This window comes from Balaenoptera musculus, chromosome 3, assembly GCF_009873245.2.
Source record: "Balaenoptera musculus isolate JJ_BM4_2016_0621 chromosome 3, mBalMus1.pri.v3, whole genome shotgun sequence".
Lineage (NCBI taxonomy): Eukaryota > Metazoa > Chordata > Mammalia > Artiodactyla > Balaenopteridae > Balaenoptera > Balaenoptera musculus.
Window position 1 is genome coordinate 96,997,328 of NC_045787.1, and position 20,846 is coordinate 97,018,173.

The following is a 20,846-nucleotide window of genomic DNA, read 5'->3' on the forward strand; positions in this document are numbered from 1 at the left end:
TTAGCAATGTTGAGCATCTTTTCATGTGCTTTTTTGCCATCCGTATGTCTTCTTTGGAGAAACGTCAATTTAGATTTTCCACCCATTTTTTGATTGGGTTGTTTGTTTTTTTGATATTGAGCTGAATGAGCTGTTTGTATATTTTAGAGATTAATCCCTTGTTGGTCACTTAGTTTGCAAGTATTTTCTCCCATTCTGAGGGTTTTCTTTTTGTTTTGTTTATGGTTTCCTTTGCTGTGCAAAAGCTTTTAAGTTTAATGAGGTCCCATTTGTTTATTTTTGGTTTTATTTTCACTACTCTTGGAAATGAGTCAAAAAAGATCTTGCTGCAATTTATATCAGAGAGTGTTCTGCCTATGTTTTCCTCTAAGAGTTTTATAGTATACTGTCTTACATTTAGGTCTTTAATCCATTTTGAGTTTATTTTTGTGTATGGTGTTTGAGAATGTTCTAATTTCATTCTTTTACATATAGCTGTCCAGTTTTCTCAGCACCATTTATTGAAGAGACTGTCTTTTCTCCATTGTATATTCTTGCCTCCTTACTCATAGATTAGGTGACCATAGATGGGTGGGTTTATCTCTGGGCTTTCTATCCTGTTCCATTGATCTGTATGTCTGTCTTTGTGCCAGTACCATACTGTTTTGATTACGGTAGCTTTGTAATATAGTCTGAAGTCAGGGAGCGTGATTCCTCCAGCTCCATCTTTCTCTCTCAGGATTGCTTTGGCTATTCGAGGTCTTTTGTGTTTCCATACAAATGGTAAAATTTTTGTTCTAATTCTGTGAAAAATGCTATTGGTAATTTGATAGGGATTGCACTGATTCTGTAGATTACTTTGGGTAGTATAGTCATTTTGACAATATTGATTCTTCCAATCCAAAAACATGGTATATCTCTCCATCTGTTTGTGTCATCTTTGATTTCTTTCATCAGTATCTTATAGTTTCCTGAGTACAGGTTTTTTGCCTCCTTAGGTAGGTTTATTCCTAGGTATTCTATTCTTTTGATGAGATGGTAAATGGGATTGTTTCCTTAATTTCTCTTTCTGATCTTTCATTGTTAGTGTATAGGAATGCAAGAGATTTCTGCGTATTAATTTTGTATCCTGCAACTTTACCAAATTCATTGACAAGCTCTAGTAGTTTTCTGTTAGCATCTTTAGGATTTTCTGTGTGTAGTATCATGTCATCTGCAAATAGTGACAGTTTTACTTCTTCTTTTCCAATTTGGATTCCTTTTATTTCTTTTTCTTCTCTGATTGCTGTAGCTAGGACTTCCAAAACTATGTTGAATAAAAGTGGCAAGAGTGGACATCCTTGTCTTATTCCTGATCTTAGAGTAAATGCTTTTAGCATTTCACCGTTGAGTATGATGTTAGCTGTAGGTTTGTCATATATGGCCTTTATTATGTTGAGGTATGTTCTCTCCACTTTTTGGAGAGTTTTTATCATAAATGGGTGTTGAATTGTGTCAGAAGCTTTTTCTGCGTCTATTGAGATGATCATATGGTTTTTATTTTTTAGTTTGTTAACGTGGTGTATCACAATGATTGATTTGCGTATATTGAAGTATCCGTGCATTTGTGTATATTGAAGTATCCTTGCGTATACTGAAGTATCTTGCATCCCTGGGATAAATCCCACTTGATCATGGTGTATGATCCTTTTAATGTGTTGTTGGATTTGATTTGCTAGTATTTTGTTGAGGATTTTTGTGTCTTATGTTCATCAGTGATATTGGCCTGTAATTTTCCTTTTTTGTGATATCTTTGTCTGGTGTTGGTATCAGTATGAGATTTTTATTTGCTGGTGTCCTGTGTTAACCTGATTTTGTTTTTTTGAATATATGGAATATTTAGATGGCTCCAAAGTCAATCTGTGTAACTCAACAACAAAATAACCCAAATAACCCAATTTAAAAATGGGCAAATAAGTTGAACAGACATTTTTCAAAATAAGCACATGAAAAGGTTCTCACTATCACAGATTACTGAGGAAATGCAAATAAAAACCACAATGAGAGATCCCCTCACACCCATTAGATTGGCTATTATCAAAAAAACAGAAAATCACAATGTTGGCAAGGATGTGGAGAGATTGAAACCCTTGTGCACTGTTGGTAGGAATGTGAACTGGTGCAACCACTGTGGAAAACAGTATGACAGTTCCTCAAAAATTAAAAGTAGAATTACCATGTGACCCAGCAGTTTCCCTTCTGGATATACACCACAAGAAATTGAAATCAGGTGTTGAACTGGTAGTAGTACACTCATGCTCATAATAGCATTATTCATAATAGCCAAGGGATAATTGCAACTCAGGTGTCTGTCAGCAAATTGAATGCAATAAAGAATGTGGTAGATACATAGAGTAGAATATTATTCAGCCTTTAAAAGAATGGAAATTCTGACACATGCTACAATATGGATGAATCTTGAGGGCATTTTGCTAGGTAAAATAAACCAGGCAGAAAAAGACAAATGCTTGTATAATTCCACTTATGTAAGATACCTAGAATAGTCAAATTCATAGAGACAGAAAGTAGAATGCTGGTTGCCAGGGCCTAGGAGACGGACAAAATGGGGAGTTATTGTTTAATGGTTATAGAGTTTCAGTTTTTCAAGATGAAAAGAATTCTGGAAATGGATGGTGGTGGTGGCTGCACAATATGAATATACTTAATGTTACTGAACTGTACACTTAAAAGTAGTTAAGATGTCATATGTATTTTACCACAATTTAGAGTAGTAAAAAAATCAGTACTCTAAGAAATAAATTTTTTCCTTGAAAAAAAAATGCCAAAGTATCTTTTTTTAATTAAAAAAAGGAAATCTGTATAAAACTATAAAATCTGAAGTCTCATATCTCTTCCACTTGAGTCCTCCTCTACAACCTCTACAGATACTTATTTTTATTAGTTTCTGGTTTATCCTTCTGTTTTCAAAAATAAGGGGGTGTGTGTGTCTCTGTGTGTGTGTAAAATCTTATTTCCGCTGCTTTCTTACACAGAAGGTAGCAGGTAGCATGCTATATATAATGTTTATAACTTGCTTTTTATTTATTAATACATGCTGGGGTTCACTCCATATTAACATTTAGCCTTCCTTTTGGCTACCCTAAAATATTCCATGATTCAGAGCTAGTTATTCAACCATTACAATTACTCTGATGGGTAATTTGGTTGTTTCTACTCTTTTGCTGTTGTAGATAATGCTGACATGAGTAACTGCATGCATGTATTGTTTTGTTTTTGTGGAAGTATATCTTCAGGGTAGATTCCTGGTAGTGAATTGTTGGGATAAAGAATGTGTAGTCTTCTCAATCCCTAAGTAAATTTTTAACAGATCTACTGTTGCTTTATTTTTAGTTGGTCATTGATGCGTTTGGCAATGGTGCAGTTGGTGCTCAGCAATTTGAAGACTTTCTATCCCTTTGCAGGTCATGATCTTGCAGGTAATAAATAGCTTAACATGAACTTATATTGCCATTGCTTTTGATTGACTTATTTTTTATTTTTTTCAAGTAGTGGAGAAAACGTTTAGTAACTTCCTATGGGTCTATCATATTGTTAGGTGCTTTTAGGAGGACAGGGTCCACGAAAGCAGGGAATCTGAAGCTGATGTTATTGACTGTATTGAGACTGTGTTTATAGCTCTAGCCAAGGTGTTGGAGATTTAATAGTTGTAGACACGTAGGAAACTAAACAAAAGCAAAAATTTAGTAATTATTAACTGTGAGGGAGAAAAAGTTTGTACAGAAAAGAAAGGAGCATGATAGTATACCAAGTAGTTCAACTGTGATCTCTATTTACATATATATAAAACAAAGTAGACACTAAATTATCAATCTAACCAAAAATTACTAGGGACTGTATTGGAATGATGGAGAGAGGGGAAGTTTATGCTCATATTTCATAGTAGTAAATCAGTAGATCATTTCTAAAATAGAAAAAAACCAATAAGCATATTATTTAGATTTTTGAAGGTAAACAGCAGGAATAGCTAAAAGTTGAAAGGGGGATCAGGATTCAGGAGTATGGAAGTGTAGAACTGGCAAGTGCTGAGTTTTGTAATAAGTATTATTTCACTTTTTTTACCTTGTATATTATTTTAATTTTCAAAAGAAGTCTAGCTATGTGCTGTACATAAATTGGACTGATACAAAGGCTTAAAGCAATTAATTTTCCTCCCAAACATATTTTTATAATATTCAGGTACATTTTTTGTGGGAAATTAAAGTCAAAAGCAGTGATTGCTATAGCAGTTATTTATTTATTTATTTAATTTATTTATTTTTGGCTGTGTTGGGTCCTTGCTGCTGCGCATGGCTTTCTCTAGTTGCAGTGAGCGGGGGCTACTCTTCGTTGCAGTGAGCGGACCTCTCACTGCGGTGGCTTCTCCTGATGCAGAGCACGGGCTTCAGGTGCACAGGCCTCAGCAGTTGTGGCTTGCAGGCTCTAGAGCGCGGGCTCAGTAGTTGTGGCTCACGGGCTTAGTTGCTCCACAGCATGTGGGATCTTCCCGGACCAAGGCTCGAACCCACGTTCCCTGCATTGGTAGGCAGATTCTTAACCACTATGGCAGTTATTTCAATCACAAGTCACAAATGTTATTCCAAGTTCTAGTAGTAAAGGTATGATGTAATTTTGACCTAGATTGCCCTTTTTTTCTGTTGTCCTAGGCCACTAATTATGTCGAAATGCTCTACAGATTTATGACATTCTTTTCAATCCTCTGGATTTCTGTGCCCACCTCTCTTTCACATCTCCTCTGCCAAGATGTGTGTTTATATCTTATTCTCTACATTGAATATAGCATTTTACTGCAGAAGATAAATGTGGGTCAATTTTATTTTCTCTTTATAGAGCTTCCAGTTAGTTCACCACTTTGTCATGCCGTTCTAAAAACTCTTCAATGTTGGGAACAAGTTCTTCTCCGACGACTTGAAATCCATGGGGGGCCACCTCAAAACTATATCGCAAGTCATACCTCTGAAGAGAGTGTGTCTGCAGGTCCTGCAATTCTCCGCCACAAAGCTTTGCTGGAACCTACAAACACTCCTTTCAAGTAGGGTTTCATATGAATACTGTTCTAATATGAGTTTTATTAAATCAGAATGTCATCAGGTGGTGTTTAAAGAAAAAATATTTTAGTACTTCAATATTTAATTTGCTGTTCTAGGCTCATTCATATCTGTGTCTTTGTGTGATGCATATTGTAGTCCGGATGTTAGCAAACATTTCTTGCAAAGGTTCATATAGTAAATAGCCTTTACTGACCCTACAATCCTTTTTGCAGCTATTCAACTCTGCCACTGTAGCGTGAAAGCAACCATAGACAGTAAATGAATGGGCATGGCTATGATCCAATAAACTTTTTTTTTTTAATATTTATTTTATATTGGAGTGTAGTTGATTGACAGTGATGTGTTAGTTACAGGTGTACAGCAAAGTGATTCAGTTATACCCATGTAAGTATCCATTCTTTTTTGAATTCTTTTCCCATTTAGGCTATTACAGAATATTGAGACAAGTTCCCTGTGCTATACAGTAGGTCCTTGTTGCTTATCTATTCTAAATATAGTAATGTCAATAAACTTTATTTTTGAATATGAAAGGTAGGCTGGATTTGAGCCATGGGCCAGTGTTTTCTGACACCTACGTTGGAGCAGAGCTATTTGGAATAGCTAGTTAGCAAACTGTTTTACTGTACATGAGGAGATAAAGCATTTGCACCAAGAGGTAAATCAATTCAGTGCTTGCTTCGTTAAGAAAGTCTTACTACAAAAAATGTTAACTGAACTAAACAGTGTACTTAGTGGCTTAGTGACATAGTTGATTCACATTCTTTCATGGGAGTTCATGGTCCAGTATGTGTTCACAAACAACACTGAGTAGTTTTGCTTCTAGATCTTTTGTAGGAAGCATACCTCTTTTGTTAGATCTTATGTTCTTAGGTTAAAGGTCAGCAAACTGCAGCCCATGGGGCCAAATCCACTCTCCTTCTGCATTGTAAATAAAGTTTTGTGGATTACAGCCACACCCTTTCATTTTAGTATTACCTGTGGTTGCTTTCCCACTTCAGTGGTGAAGTTAAGTAGTTGGGGGAGAGACCATGTGGCCCACAAAGCCTGAAATATTTACTATCTCTTCCTTTAAGAAAAAGTTTGCTGATTGCTACCCTAGATGATGTGGTCTGATTCTAGTTAATTTATTATTATAAACATTCATATAGCACCAAGGAAATATAGTCAGATTAACCAGAAATCTCTGAAGTGTATGATGAAATATATTGTCTCCCTGTAGATCTAAACACCATCTGTCACTGTCTGTGAAGAGACTTTGGCAGTACTTGGTGAAGCAGGAAGAAATTCAAGAAACGTTTATCAGAAATATATTCACAAAGAAAAGGTGTCTAAATGAGGTCTGTATAAATTAAAACTTGTTTGCTATTTTATTATTAAAGTCTTTTGTATTTTTAACTATAAAGAATAAGTTGCATTTTACAGACTTTTAAAAAACTCATTGTTTATGTCATAAACATGTATTATGTAGTTAATACATAGAAGAAGAGAGGGTCAGTATTTTCCTAACCAATTTAATTTAAAGTAACTAATTCAGATGTATTTGGGACTTTTTTTCCCAAAAAAGATACTGTTTGACTTAAGATTTTGTGTCTTGTTTCCTGGTTTTGAGTTGTCATGATTACCATTTTAAGAGGCAAAGTGGAAATTTCCCATCATTTTCATGTGATAAAGTTTATCTTAGAAGTTTCATTGAAAGTAGGTTTGTATACTGCAAACATTTCTAATATGTACATTTTCCTTTTTTTGTATTGATTATACTTCTTAGTAAAATTTTGCAGACTCAAATTAATTTATAATTATACTGTAATTGGTTGATTATACCTTGATGTTATTATCATAAAGATTATTTTTCTCATTTAGTTCAGTGCTACTAGTAAGTCCAGTTTGATGATATGGGGAACCTGTACTGGAATATAAATTAACATATTGCCTCTTTCTTTGAAATAGTTTTGCTATTAAAAAGTTTTGGATAAATTAAACAGTGGACTTAGTGATGCAGTTAATTCCTTATCTTCTCATGGATCAGTAACAAAGAGTTCAAGACTGGCAGCTGGTTTGTGGATCACACTTTGAGAAGCACTGAACTAATCTAAAAGCAAGCTTTGCAGTTGTTGAAGTGGGAGGAGAAAAGGAAGATATTTCAGTTGGAAAAATAAGGAAATAGAATGGCTTCTTAATAGACAAGTTAGCAAAAAGCAAGATGGCATCTAACCTTATTGAAAAAGGAAAATTACGTATATCTCATTGTCTCTGTTTAAGAACTAATTTGTAAGAGGCAACTGCATGTGTTGTTATTTACTATTTGCCTGATTGTGTAAATATATTTGAATAGCCAAGTCAGGAAACAAAATATATAGTGTTCTTGCTAATAACTTAGAAGACTTTTGACATGTGTACCTTAGTATAACATTGAAATCTAGGCAAACAATAGATACAATTAGATATAATACAAATTAATGTATTTCTTTTTAACCTTATGTCAGATATATCTTAAATATTTAGTATATGAATTCCCTTTAAAACAGTTTAAGAAATTTTTTGGATAAATAAAATTAAAAATAAATGTGCTAGATAAGAGTGTCAGAGTAACTATAATATGTTTACTGCTGAGGTAATGTTTCTTATTTAAAATATACCTTTGCCTAAAATAATTTATTACAAGTTAAAGCATCCTGATAATGGTATATGAAGCACTGCTGCATTCTGTATAAATAGCATGTTTACTCTGCTTGTTATTACTTCTTTGATTTCTTTGATGCACCTTGTAATATGAACGTACAGATATGGCATAGTAATTTCAGGTACCAAATCATTTTTTAAAAACCATTGCCGTATTTGATTAATATAGTTATGAAGATAAAAACATTTCTCCACTGCTGATATATTTAGTGCATTTGGGAAATGAAATCATTCTCAAAGCAAACAAAACAGAAAACTAGTTTACCACTAGATTGTCTAGTTGAATCAGGAAATAGTCATTAAGGAAATAGAGGAGCATAACCAAGCCAGAATGCATATGGAAGGATAATGGATAAATGAGTACAACTATACCTGTTAAATTCCTCTGCTGTTTTATTCTTAGTTTTCTTAGGAGTTTCATGATATCTTAAGAAAATTTTAGTTATTTTTGTATTGTAATTATTTTAATCAAAAGCATGAATATGAATGTTGCACTGAAAGGTTTATAGCTATCATTAAGCTAAATATTTTCTCCGATTTTAGTTTTTTTTAATCTCCAAAATGAATATGATATACCTTACAATACTTTGATTAGCAGATTTAGCTTATTTAAAACCTGGCGTGATTAATGGTAGTTATTAGAAATTTATTGTTACTACTTTGTTGTTTTATTCTTGATGGTGATAGTGACATTTTGATAAAGGAAATATGAAAAGAAAAATTTTATATAGTAAAACATAGGTTAGATGGAATTAAATAAAATACTAACTTTATAGAGTTGGTACAAAGATATTTAATCTTTACTGGAAAGTTGACTAGCCTTTTTGTGGTATTAAGAAAATTACCCTCCATCTCTCTGTTTTATAAAATGATGATTATACTTAAATAGTTGAGCCCAAGTCACTGTGACTTTTCAGATGGTTAGGAAATATTAATAGATGCGTGACAGGCCTTGTATTTTCAGTGGGAGACATTGGAGAGTATTTTGAGAGTGCTGCTGTTTTCTTTATTCCTTTACATGTTTGGAAATGAAATTTTCTTCATCTGACATTAAAATCCTTGTGTATCCTCAGTTCTTTTCTTTTCGTATATAATGTAGTTTGCTGGCACATGCATTTTTAAAATAGAAGTTCTTTCCTGTTTGTGCTTATTTGGAAGTAAAGTATAGATAGCTGCAAATAGACTATATCTGAATCATAACCAACAAAAAAAAATGCTTGACAGCTGTCATTTTTATCCCCAATTCCTTTTTCTGTTTTTTTTCATTTTCTGAGAACTAAAGATCTTGAACCATCTCTTTCTTTAACAAGTGCTAATATCCGCTTTTAAAAATGATATGTGTCTCCAAGCATTTTATTGACTGTTTCTGGCTAAATCAAGAGAAGGAGAGAATTAGAAACCTAGGAATCAAAAATTTTCTAATCAGGAGGTCTTCCTTGAGAAATGAGGTATCATAATGGAGACAAGACGTAATAGTGTATAAGAGAACAATTTGACTTTAATTTTCAGTTGATAGTACTCTGGCACTAGTAGCTCTGAAATTTGTAGTATAAAGTACTTTGGGCTCAATCTTGCTTTAATGTCAACGTTTCAAATGAGTTCAGTGGGTAAAAATTTCTTAAGAAATAGAATAAAATTTATAGTGATAGTTCAGGAGTTCCGAGGGATTAAGTTTTCCCTAACCCCCAATCATGCATCCCCACACATGCTTCTTTTAAAATATATGAAATTTAAAAAATAATAACTCAGTCCAGTGTTGTTTTTTAGTAAATTTAGTTTAAAATAACATTTAAAAAAATATCCCCAGTATTTTGCATGTTACGTCTCATCCTTACTCTTTGTCATGTGGTTATTCTTTCTTGATGAAGTCATTAGAGGACAGCTGTGAAACCATCAAAAATTCTATGATGGAGGAGCCAAACATCAATAAGGTACAAAATATCATTCAACTGAAATTAGAAATTGCATTCTTTAACAAGAAAAACAAAGTGTTTGCATTTTAGTTTTGGACTGGACTTTGTTTCCAATGCAATTAAATTACTATTCCCTCACATTATTCTTTTTTTAACAAGTTAAATGTTGCGGTCATAAAAACTGTTTCTGTTTTGTTATTAAGACAATGCAGTTTTAAAGGGAGTTGAATGTATCCTGTTTTGGCTGCAGATTTTTCTGAGTAAATAAAACTAAGGTTCTTAATAAAATGTAATTACAGTAGGTGTTATAGGAGTATAGTAGTATTGTTCTGTTTCTGCAAGTATCACTTTTGAAGTTAAAATTCTCTCCTATGATGTAAATTACTTGAAATATATCAAGTACTATTATGTAGCCTTTGTTTTACTGGTACCAGTAGCATATAGCACATTGCCTTATGCATAGTAAGTACTCAGAGGACTTGAGAATAAGAGCAGAAAGGATGAGAATTTGTACAATCATAAAATAACTCCCAGATGTTCTGTGATCAAACATTCAAATACAACTTATAGTAGGTTGGTATTTAATTTATATGTTTCATATTCTTATTTTAAGACAATCTCAACAGAGTAATTTTTAGGGGAATGATTTCTCAAAATATTTTTTTTAAGGCTACTAATTCCCACTTCTTTTTCTTTCCCAAAGGATTCTATGCAATTAATTTAAAAAGACTGATTTGATATAAAGTGTATATTGTAACTAAAAGTAAATATATGCTGTCCATACTTGGGAAATTTCTAATGGCCTTCAGAAGTTTTGAGGGACTGTAATTCAGACTTTTAATCAGTTAATGATATTCTTTGCCTGGGTAATCATTAATTATTATAGTCTATACATTATCATGAATTCTTATCCTAAGACTTTTCTTTTGACAGATTTTATAAAATGTTAATAATCAGAATGTTGTATTTCTGTAGTCATCACACTACATCAAAAGGCAGTCATTCTGTTTGGTTAACATCATAACCATTTTTGGCCAGAATTTTCCAAGCCATCTGCTACAGTTTTATTTTAAACAGGTTTGTTAGGTATACCTGACTTAAAGTAACTGCACATATTTATTAAAGTGTAGAGTTTGGTCAACTTTGACATATGTATACATTGGTGAAGCCATCATCGCAATCAAGATAATGAATATATCCATCAACCTCAAAACTTTAATTCCTTCCTTGCTTCTCCCTTCCTACCTTTGCCCTCTTTCTCTCAGGCAACTACCAATTTGCTTCCTGACATTACTGATTAGTTTGCATTTTCTTGAATTTTATGTAAATAGAATCATACAATATGTCTTTTTTTCCCTGTGTCCTTTCTCTTAGCATAATTATTTTGAGATTCTTCCATATTGTATATTTCAGTAGTTCATTCCTTTTTATCACTGAAGTATATTCATTGTATGGCTATACCACAGTTTGTCCATTTACCTGTTGATGAACACTTGAGCTGTTACCATTTTGGGGCTATTTCAAATAAGACTACTTATCATATTCAGGCACAGGTTTCTTTGTATGAGCATATGCTTTCATTTCTCTTGTGTAGATGCCTAGGAATGGAACGACTGAATCATAGTGTAGGTGTATGGTTAACTTTTTAAGGAACTGCTTAAGTATTTTCCATTGTACCATTTTACATTCTCAGCGACAGTATATGAAATCAGTTGCTTAACATTCTCACCAACACTTAGTATGGTCAGCCCTTTTATTTTAGCCATTCTAGTAGATGTGTAGTGGTAGTTTGTTATGGATTTAATTTGCATTAAGCATCTTAATCATGTGCTTATTTGCCATTTGTGTAACTTTTTGGTTGAAGTGTCTTTTCAGATGTTGTGTCTATTTTTTATAGGGTTGTATGTTTTCTTAGTTGAGTTTCAACAGTTCCTTATGTATTTTAAATACAAATCAGATATGTGATTTTAAAATATTTCCTCTTAGATGATTTCTTGTCTTTTCATTCTCTTTACAAGTTCTTTTAAACTGCAGAAGTTCTTAATTGATACATTGGACCTCATCAAAATTTGTTCTGTGTATGGATTTTCTTTCTATAAGAATTTTGCCTAACCTAATGTCACAAAGATTTTCTCCTGCTTTGTTGATGTTTTATAGTCATAGTTAGGCCTATGACCCAGTTTCAGTTAATTTTTTAATACGGTGTGAAGTATGTATTATACTTTTTTTTTTAAATCTGTGTATCAGTTGTCCCACCACTTTGATTATCCTTTCCTCCACTGCATTGCCTTTCTCTCTTTTAAAAAGTCAATTGACATATATCTGGAAGTTTATTTCTGGACTCTAATTTGGACCATTGATCTATTTGTTTATCTTTATGCTAATACCCTACTATCTTACTGCACTGACTAGAACTTCCAGTCTAGTATTGAATAGAAATGGTGAAAACAGACATTTTTATCTTGTTCCTGATCTTGGGGGGAAAGCATGCAGTCTTTTGTCATCAAGTATGATGTTATCTGTAAGGTTTTTGTAGATGCCCTTCATAAGATTGAAGAAGTTTCTTTCTTTTTTCAGGTTGTTGGGAGTTTTTAATCAGGCATAGATGTTGGAATTTGTCAAATGCTTTTTTTTTCTCTCCTGTTGAGATGATCATATGGTTTTTCTGCTTTTAGTCTGTTAATATGGCTAAATAGATTGATGGCTTTGTTTGATGTTAAATCAACTTTGCATTCCCAGGGAAAGAACCATATGGTCATGATGTGTTATATTTTTTATATATTATTAGATTTGATCTGTTAAAATTTTTTTTTTTTTTTTTTAATTTTTTTTATTTGTTTATTTATGGCTGTGTTGGGTCTTCGTTTCTGTGCGAGGGCTTTCTCTAGTTGTGGCAAGCGGGGGCCACTCCTCATCGCGGTGCGCGGGCCTCTCGCTATCGCGGCCTCTCTTGCTGCGGAGCACAGGCTCCAGACGCGCAGGCTCAGTAATTGTGGCTCACGGGCCTAGTTGCTCCGCGGCATGTGGGATCTTCCCAGACCAGGGCTCGAACCCGTGTCGCCTGCATTGACAGGCAGATTCTCAACCACTGCGCCACCAGGGAAGCCCTGTTAAAATTTTTGTTAAGAATTTTTGTACCTATGTTTACAAAAGATACTGGTTTTTAGTTTCTTTTAATGTTTTTGGGTTTTTTGTTTTACCTTTGTTTTTTTTCGTGTGTGTGTGTGTGTTTTGTTTTGTTTTTTTTAAACAAATGCTGGCCTTACAGAGTGAGTTGGAAAATGTTCTCTCCTTTTTAATTGTTTGGAAGAATTTGTGTAGAATCAGTATTATTTCTTCTTTAAGTGTTTGGTAGAATTCACCAGAGAAGTTATCTGGGCCTGGAGTTTTTAAATCTACAACTTCAGTTTCTTGAACAGATATAGGGCAGTTCAGGTTTTCTGTTTCTTGGGTGAGCTTTTGGTAGTCCATACCTTTCAAGAAATTAGTCTGCTTCATTTCCATTGTCATATTTATCGGTGTAAAGTTATGCATAATATTCTCTTATCCTTTTAATATACAGTAGAATCTGTGGTGATATTACCTCTCATTTCTCTGCTATAATCTTGAAAACAAAATTATTTCTTAATATTTATATTCCCTAATACTTTGGATATTGGTGTCATTTTATATTCATCTGATTGCTTCCCATTTCCTTCTAGTATGCCTTTGATAGTCTTTCGATCTCATCTTCATGTTTGTTTTATTATATCATTAGAGTAGTGCTGAAGTACTCCAGGCATACAGCTTTATATTGTAGAAAGTCTTAGTAATTGAAAACAACTAATGAGACCTGGAGTACAGCTTTTCTATAGACCTGTTCTGTGACACTGAGCTCATTCCACCCTTGAAGTCTTATTTACTAATAATGTAAAATGAGAGTTGATAGTTTTAAACATCCTGCTGCTTTAACTGAAATAGTAGTAGAATCCTGGAGTTAGTCTGTTAGTACTTTTCCCTTCTTCACTCCTAAGGGAAGCTTTGTGGAACCCAGACACTATTCAGATCAGTTTCCACATAAAATTTCTTTTTTTAAAAATTGTGGTAAAATATATGTATAAAATTTATCAGTTTAATCATTTTAAGTATACAGTGACATTAAGTACATTCACATGGTTGTGCAACCATCACTACCATCCGTCCCCAGAACTTTTTCATCTCCCTAAACTGAAACTCTTTACCCATTAAACAGTAGTTCTCCATTTCTGCCACTCCTCCCCCCAGCCCCAGCCAATTACCATTTTACTTTCTATGAATTTTACTACCCTAGGTACCTATATAAGTGGAATCGTACAATATTTGTACTTTTCTGACTGGCTTATTTCATTTAGTGTAACACCTTCAAGGTTCATCCATTTCATAGCGTGTTTCAGAATTTCCTTTCTTTTCAAGGTTAAATAATATTCCATTATGTATATATAGCATTTCGTTTATCCATTCAGCTATTAATGGGCATTTGGGTTGTATCAATCTTTTGACTATTGTGGGTAGTACTGCTGTGAACATTGGTATACAAATATCTGTTCCAGGCTCTGCTTTCAGTTCTTTGTGTATTTACCTTGAAGTGGAATTGCTGGCTCATATGATAATTATTTGTTTACTTTTTTTTTTTGAATTTTTGAATTTTATTTTATTTATTTTTTTATGCAGCAGGTTCTTATTAGTCATCAATTTTATACACATCAGTGTATACATGTCAACCCCAATCGCCCTGTTTACTTTTTTTATCTGCTTAATCTCATAAAAACTCATTTAGCATTCATATTTGGATTCTTTTCCCTTATTTATCCAGCCCAATCACATTTTATAAGCATGACTTGAAACCTTATATTAAGAAGACCTTTAAGACCATATTCATTGTGATTTTTTTTTAACATCTTTATTGGAGTATAATTGCTCTACAATGGTGTGTTAGTTTCTGCTCTACAACAAAGTGAATCAGCTATACACACACACATCTCCCCACATCTCCCCCCTCCTGCGTCTCCCTCCCTCCCACCCTGCCCATCCCACGCCCCCAGGTGGCCACAAAGCACTGAGCTGATCTCCCTGTGCTATGTGGCTGCTTCCCACTAGCTATCCATTTTACATTTGGTAGTGTATAGATGTCCATGCCACTCTCTCACTTTGTCCCAGCTTACCCTTCCCCCTCCCCGTATCCTCAAGTCCATTCTCTAGTAGGTCTGCGTCTTTATTCCCATCTTGCCCCTAGGTCCTCCATGACCATTTTCTGTTTGTTTGTTTTAGATTCCATATATATGTGTTAGCATACGATATTTGTTTTTCTCATTCTGACTTCACTCTGTATGACAGACTCGAGGACCATCCACCTCACTACAAATAACTCAATTTCGTTTCCTTTTATGGCTGAGTAATATTCCGTTGTATATATGTGCCACATCTTCTTTATCCATTCATCTGTTGATGGACACTTAGGTTGCTTCCATGTCCTGGCTATTGTAAATAGAGCTGCAATGAACATAGTGGTACAAGAATCTTTTTGAATTATGGTTTTCTCAGGGTATATGCCCAGTAGTGGGATTGCTGGGTCGTATGGTAGTTCTATTTTTAGTTTTTTAAGGAACCTCCATACTGTTCTCCATAGTGGCTGTATCACTTTACATTCCCAACAAAGTGCAAGAGGGTTCCCTTTTCTCCACACCCTCTCCAGCATTTATTGTTTGTAGATTTTTTAATGATGGCCATTCTGTCTGGTGTGAGATGATATCTCATTGTAGTTTTGATTTGCATTTCTCTAATGATTAGTGATATTGAGCATCCTTTCATGTGTTTGTTGGCAATCTGTATATCTTCTTTGGAGAAATGTCTATTTAGTTCTTCTGCCCATTTTTGGATTGGGTTGTTTGTTTTTTTAATATTGAGCTGCATGAGCTGCTTGTAAATTTTGGAGATTAATCCTTTGTCAGTTGCTTCAATTACAAATATTTTCTCCCATTCTGAGGGTTGTCTTTTCATCTTGTTTATGGTTTCCGTTGCTGTGCAAAAGCTTTTAAGCTTCATTAGGTCCCATTTGTTTATTTTTGTTTTTATTTTCATTTCTCTAGGAGGTGGGTCAAAAAGGATCTTGCTGTGATTTATGTCATAGAGTGTTCTGCCTGTCTTTCCCTCTAAGAGTTTGATAGTGTCTGGCCTTACATTTAGGTCTTTAATCCATTTGGAATTGATTTTTGTGTATGGTGTTAGGGAGTGTTCTAATTTCATTCTTTTACATGTAGCTGTCCAGTTTTCCCAGCACCACTTATTGAAGAGGCTGTCTTTTCCCCACTGTATATTCTTGCCTCCTTTATCAAAGATAAGGTGACCATATGTGTGTGGGTTTATCTCTGGGCTTTCTATCCTGTTCCATTGATCTATATTTCTGTTTTTGTGCCAGTACCATACTGTCTTGATTACTGTAACTTTGTAGTATAGTCGGAAGTCCGGGAGCCTGATTCCTCCAGCTCCGTTTTTCTTTCTCAAGATTGCTTTGGCTATTCGGGGTCTTTTCTGTTTCCATACAAATTGTGAAATTTTTTGTTCTAGTTCTGTGAAAAATGCCAGTGGCAGTTTGATAGGGATTGTATTGAATCTTTAGATTGCTTTGGGTAGTATAGTCATTTGCACAACGTTGATTCTTCCTATCTGAGAACATGGTATAATCTCTCCACCTGTTTGTATCATCTTTAATTTCTTTCATCAGTGTCTTATAATTTTCTGCATACAGGTCTTTTGTCTCCTGACGTAGGTTTATTCCTAGATATTTTATTCTTTTTGTTGCCATGGTAAATGGGAGTGTTTTCTTAATTTCACTTTCAGATTTTTCATCATTAGTGTACAGGAGTGCAAGAGATTTCTGTGCATTAATTTTGTATCCTGCTACTTTACCAAATTCATTGATTAGCTCTAGTAGTTTTCTGGTAGCATCTTTAGGATTCTCTATGTATAGTATCATGTCATCTGCAAACAGTAACAGCTTTACTTCTTCTTTTCCAATTTGGATCCCTTTTATTTCTTTTTCTTTTCTGATTGCTGTGGCTAAAACTTCCAAAACTCTGTTGAATAATAGTGGTGAGAGTGGTCAACCTTGTCTTGATCCTGATCTTAGTGGAAATGGTTTCAGTTTTTCACCATTGAGGATGATGTTGGCTGTGGGTTTGTCATATATGGCCTTTATTATGTTGAGGTAAATTCCCTCTATGCCTGCTTTCTGGAGGGCTTTTATCATAAATGGGTGTTGAATTTTGTCGAAAGCTTTCTCTGCATCTATTGAGACGATCATATGGTTTTTCTCCTTCAGTTTGTTAATATTGTGTATCACATTGATTGATTTGCATATATTGAAGAATCCTTGCATTCCTGGGATAAACCCCACTTGATCATGGTGTATGATCCTTTTAATGTACTGTTGATTCTGTTTGCTAGTATTTTGTTGAGGATTTTTGCATCTATGTTCATCAGTGATATTGGCCTGTAGTTTTCTTTCTTTGTGACATTTTTGTCTGGTTTTGGTATCAGGGTGATGGTGGCCTCGTAGAATGAGTTTGGCAGTGTTTCTCCCTCTGCTATATTTTGGAAGAGTTTGAGAAAGATAGGTGTTAGCTCTTCTCTAAATGTTTGATAGAATTCGCCTGTGAAGCCGTGTGTTCCTGGGCTTTTGTTTGTTGGAAGATTTTTAATCACAGTTTCAGTTTCAGTGCTTGTGATTGGTCTGTTCATATTTTCTGTTTCTTCCTGGTTCAGTCTCGGAAGGTTGAGCATTTCTAAGAATTTGTCCATTTCTTCCAAGTTGTACATTTTCTTGGCATATAGTTGCTTGTAGTAATCTCTTATGATCCTTTGTATTTCTGCAGTGTCAGTTGTTACTTCTCCTTTTTCATTTCTAATTCTATTGATTTGAGTCTTCTCCCTTTTTTTCTTGATGAGTCTGGCTAATGGTTTATCAATTTTGTTTATCTTCTCAAAGAACCAGCTTTTAGTTTTATTGATCTTTGCTATCGTTTCCTTCATTTCTTTTTCATTTATTTCTGATCTGATCTTTATGATTTCTTTCATTCTGCTAACTTTGGGGTTTTTTTGTTCTTCTTTCTCTAATTCCTTTAGGTGTAAGGTTAGGTTGTTTATTTGAGATGTTTCTCGTTTCTTAAGGTAGGATTGTATTGCTATAAACTTCCCTCTTAGAACTGCTTTTGCTGTATCCCATAGGTTTTGGGTCGTCGTGTTTTCGTTGTCCTTTGTTTCTAGGTATTTTTTGATTTCCTCTTTGATTTCTTTAGTGATCTCTTGGTTATTAAGTAGCGTATTGTTTAACCTCCATGTGTTCGTATTTTTTACAGATTTTTTCCTGTAATTGATATCTAGTCTCATAACGTTGTGGTCGGAAAAGATACTTGATACGATTTCACTTTTCTTAAATTTACCAAGGCTTGATTTGTGACCCAAGATATGATCTATCCTGGAGAATGTTCCATGAGCACTTGAGAAGAAAGTGTATTCTGTTGTTTTTGGATAGAATGTCCTATAAATATCAATTAAGTCCATCTTGTTTAATGTAGCATTTAAAGCTTGTGTTTCCTTATTTATTTTCATTTTGGATGATCTGTCCATTGGTGAAAGTGGGTGTTAAAGTCACCTACTATGATTGTGTTACTGTCGATTTCCCCTTTTATGGCTGTTAGTATTTGCCTTATGTATTGAGGTGCTCCTATGTTGGGTGCATAAATATTTACAATTGTTACATCTTCTTGGATTGATCCCTTGATCATTATGTAGTGTCCTTCTTTGTCTCGTCATAAGTCTTTGTTTTAAAGTCTCTTTTGTCTGATATGAGAATTGCTACTCCAGCTTTCTTTTGATTTCCATTTTCATGGAATATATTTTTCTGTCCCCTCACTTTATCTGTATGTGTCCCTAGGTCTGAAGTGGGTCTCTTGTAGACAGCATATATACGGGTCTTGTTTTTGTATCCATTCAGCCAGTCTATGTCTTTTGGTTGGAGCATTTAATCCATTTACATTTAAGGTAATTATCAATATGTATGTTCCTATTACCATTTTCTTAATTGTTTTGGGTTTGTTATTGTAGGTCTTTTCCTTCTCTTGTGTTTCCTGCCTAGAGAAGTTACTTTAACATTTGTTGTAGAGCTGGTTTGGTAGGGCTGAATTCTCTCAGCTTTTGCTTGTCTGTAAAGGTTTTAATTTCTCCGTCAAATCTGAATGAGATGCTTGCTGGGTAGAGTAATCTCGGTTGTAGGTTTTTCCCCTTCATCACTTTAAATATGTCCTGCCACTCCCTTCTGGCTTGCAGAGTTTCTGCTGAAAGATCAGCTGTTAACCTTATGGGGATTCCCTTGTGTGTTATTTGTTGTTTTTCCCTTGCTGCTTTTAATATTTTTCCTTTGTATTTAATTTTTGATAGTTTGATTAATATGTGTCTTGGTGTGTTTCTCCTTGGATTTATCCTGTATGGGACTCTCTGTGCTTCCAGGACTTGATTAACTATTTCCTTTCCCATATTAGGGAAGTTTTCAATTATAATCTCTTCAAATATTTTCTCAGTCCATTTCTTTTTCTCTTCTTCTTCTGGGACCCCTGTAATTCGAATGTTGGTGCGTTTAATGTTGTCCCAGAGGTCTCTGAGACTGTCCTCAATTCTTTTCGTTGTTTTTTCTTTATTCTGCTCTGCAGTAGTTATTTCCACTATTTTATCTTCCAGGTCACTTATCCGTTCTTCTGCCTCAGTTATTCTGCTATTGATTCCTTCTAGAGAATTTTTAATTTCATTTATTGTGTCGTTCATCACTGTTTGTTTGCTCTTTAGTTCTTCTAGGTCCTTGTTAAACGTTTCTTGTATTTCCTCCATCTACTTCCAAGATTTTGGATCATCTTTACTATCATTATTCTGAATTATTTTTCAGGTAGACTGCCTATTTCCTCTTCAGTTGTTAGGTCTGGTGGGTTTTTACCTTCCTCCTTCATCTGCTGTGTGTTTCTCTGTCTTCTCATTTTGCTTAGCTTACTGTGTTTGGGGGTCTCCTTTTCGCAGGCTGCAGGTTCGTTGTTCCTTTTGTTTTTGGTGTCTGCCCCCAGTGGCTAAGGTTGGTTCAGTGGGTTGTGTAGGCTTCCTGGTGGAGGGGAGTAATGCCTGTGTTCTGGTGGATGAGGCTGAATCTTGTCTTTCTGGTGGGCAGGTCCACGTCTGGTGGTGTGTTTTGGGGTGTCTGTGGCCTCATTATGATTATAGGCAGCCTCTCTGGTAATGGGTTGTGTTGTGTTCCTGTCTTGCTAGTTGTTTGGCATAGGGTGTCCAGCACTGTAGCTTACTGGTTGTTGAGAGGAGCTGGGTCTTAGCGTTGAGATGGAGATCTCTGGGAGATTTTTGCCATTTGATAATACGTGGAGCTGGGAGGTCTCTTGTGGACCAGTGTCCTGAACTCGGCTCTCCCACCTCAGAGGCACAGCCCTGACGCCTGGCTGGAGCACCTGGAGCCTGTCATCCACACGGCTCAGAATAAAAGTGAGAAAAAAAAGAAAAAAAGAAAGAATAAAATAAAATAAAGTTTTTTAAATACAAAATAATTATTAAAAAAATTTTTTAAAGGAATTAAGAAAAAGAAAGAAAGAAGAGAGCTACGAAACCAAAAAAACAAATCCACTAGTGATAACAAGCACTAAGAACTATACTAAAAAAAAAAAAAAAAGTACAGACTGAACCCTAGGACAAATGGTAAAAGCAAAGCTATACAGACAAAATCACACACAGAAGCATACGCATACACTCTCACAAAAAGAGAAAAAGGGGAAAATATATATATATTGTTGCTCCCGAAGTCCATCTCCTTAATTTGGGATGATTCGTTGTCTATTCAAGTGTTCCACAGATGCAGGGTACATCAAGTTGATTGTGGAGATTTAATGCACTGCTCCTGAGGCTGCTGGGAGAGATTTCCCTTTCTCTTCTTTGTTCGCACAGCTCCTGGGGTTCAGCTTTGGATTTGATCCCGCCTCTGCTTGTAGGTCGCCTGAGGGCGTCTGTTCCCCGCCCAGACAGGACGGGGTTAAAGGAGCAGCTGATTCGGGGGCTCTGGCTCACTCAGGCCAGGGGGAGGGAGGGGTACGGAGTGCGGGGTGAG

At 34.9% G+C, this 20,846-nt stretch overlaps 1 protein-coding gene across 5 annotated transcripts in view; it reads left to right on the forward strand.

The window, feature by feature from the left end:
- The window catches only part of DMXL1 (Dmx like 1), a 131,490-nt gene that overhangs the window by 77,253 nt on the left and 33,391 nt on the right, over positions 1 to 20,846 (forward strand). For 3 of the 5 annotated variants that reach the window (XM_036845520.1, XM_036845522.1, XM_036845524.1), the window contains 4 exons: positions 3,370 to 3,455; positions 4,867 to 5,068; positions 6,307 to 6,424; positions 9,635 to 9,697. In XM_036845520.1, coding sequence (XP_036701415.1) covers positions 3,370 to 3,455; positions 4,867 to 5,068; positions 6,307 to 6,424; positions 9,635 to 9,697 — 469 coding nt within the window. The remainder of the gene's footprint in view (positions 1 to 3,369; positions 3,456 to 4,866; positions 5,069 to 6,306; positions 6,425 to 9,634; positions 9,698 to 20,846) is intronic. The other 2 variants (XM_036845521.1, XM_036845523.1) reach the window with 1 other exon arrangement.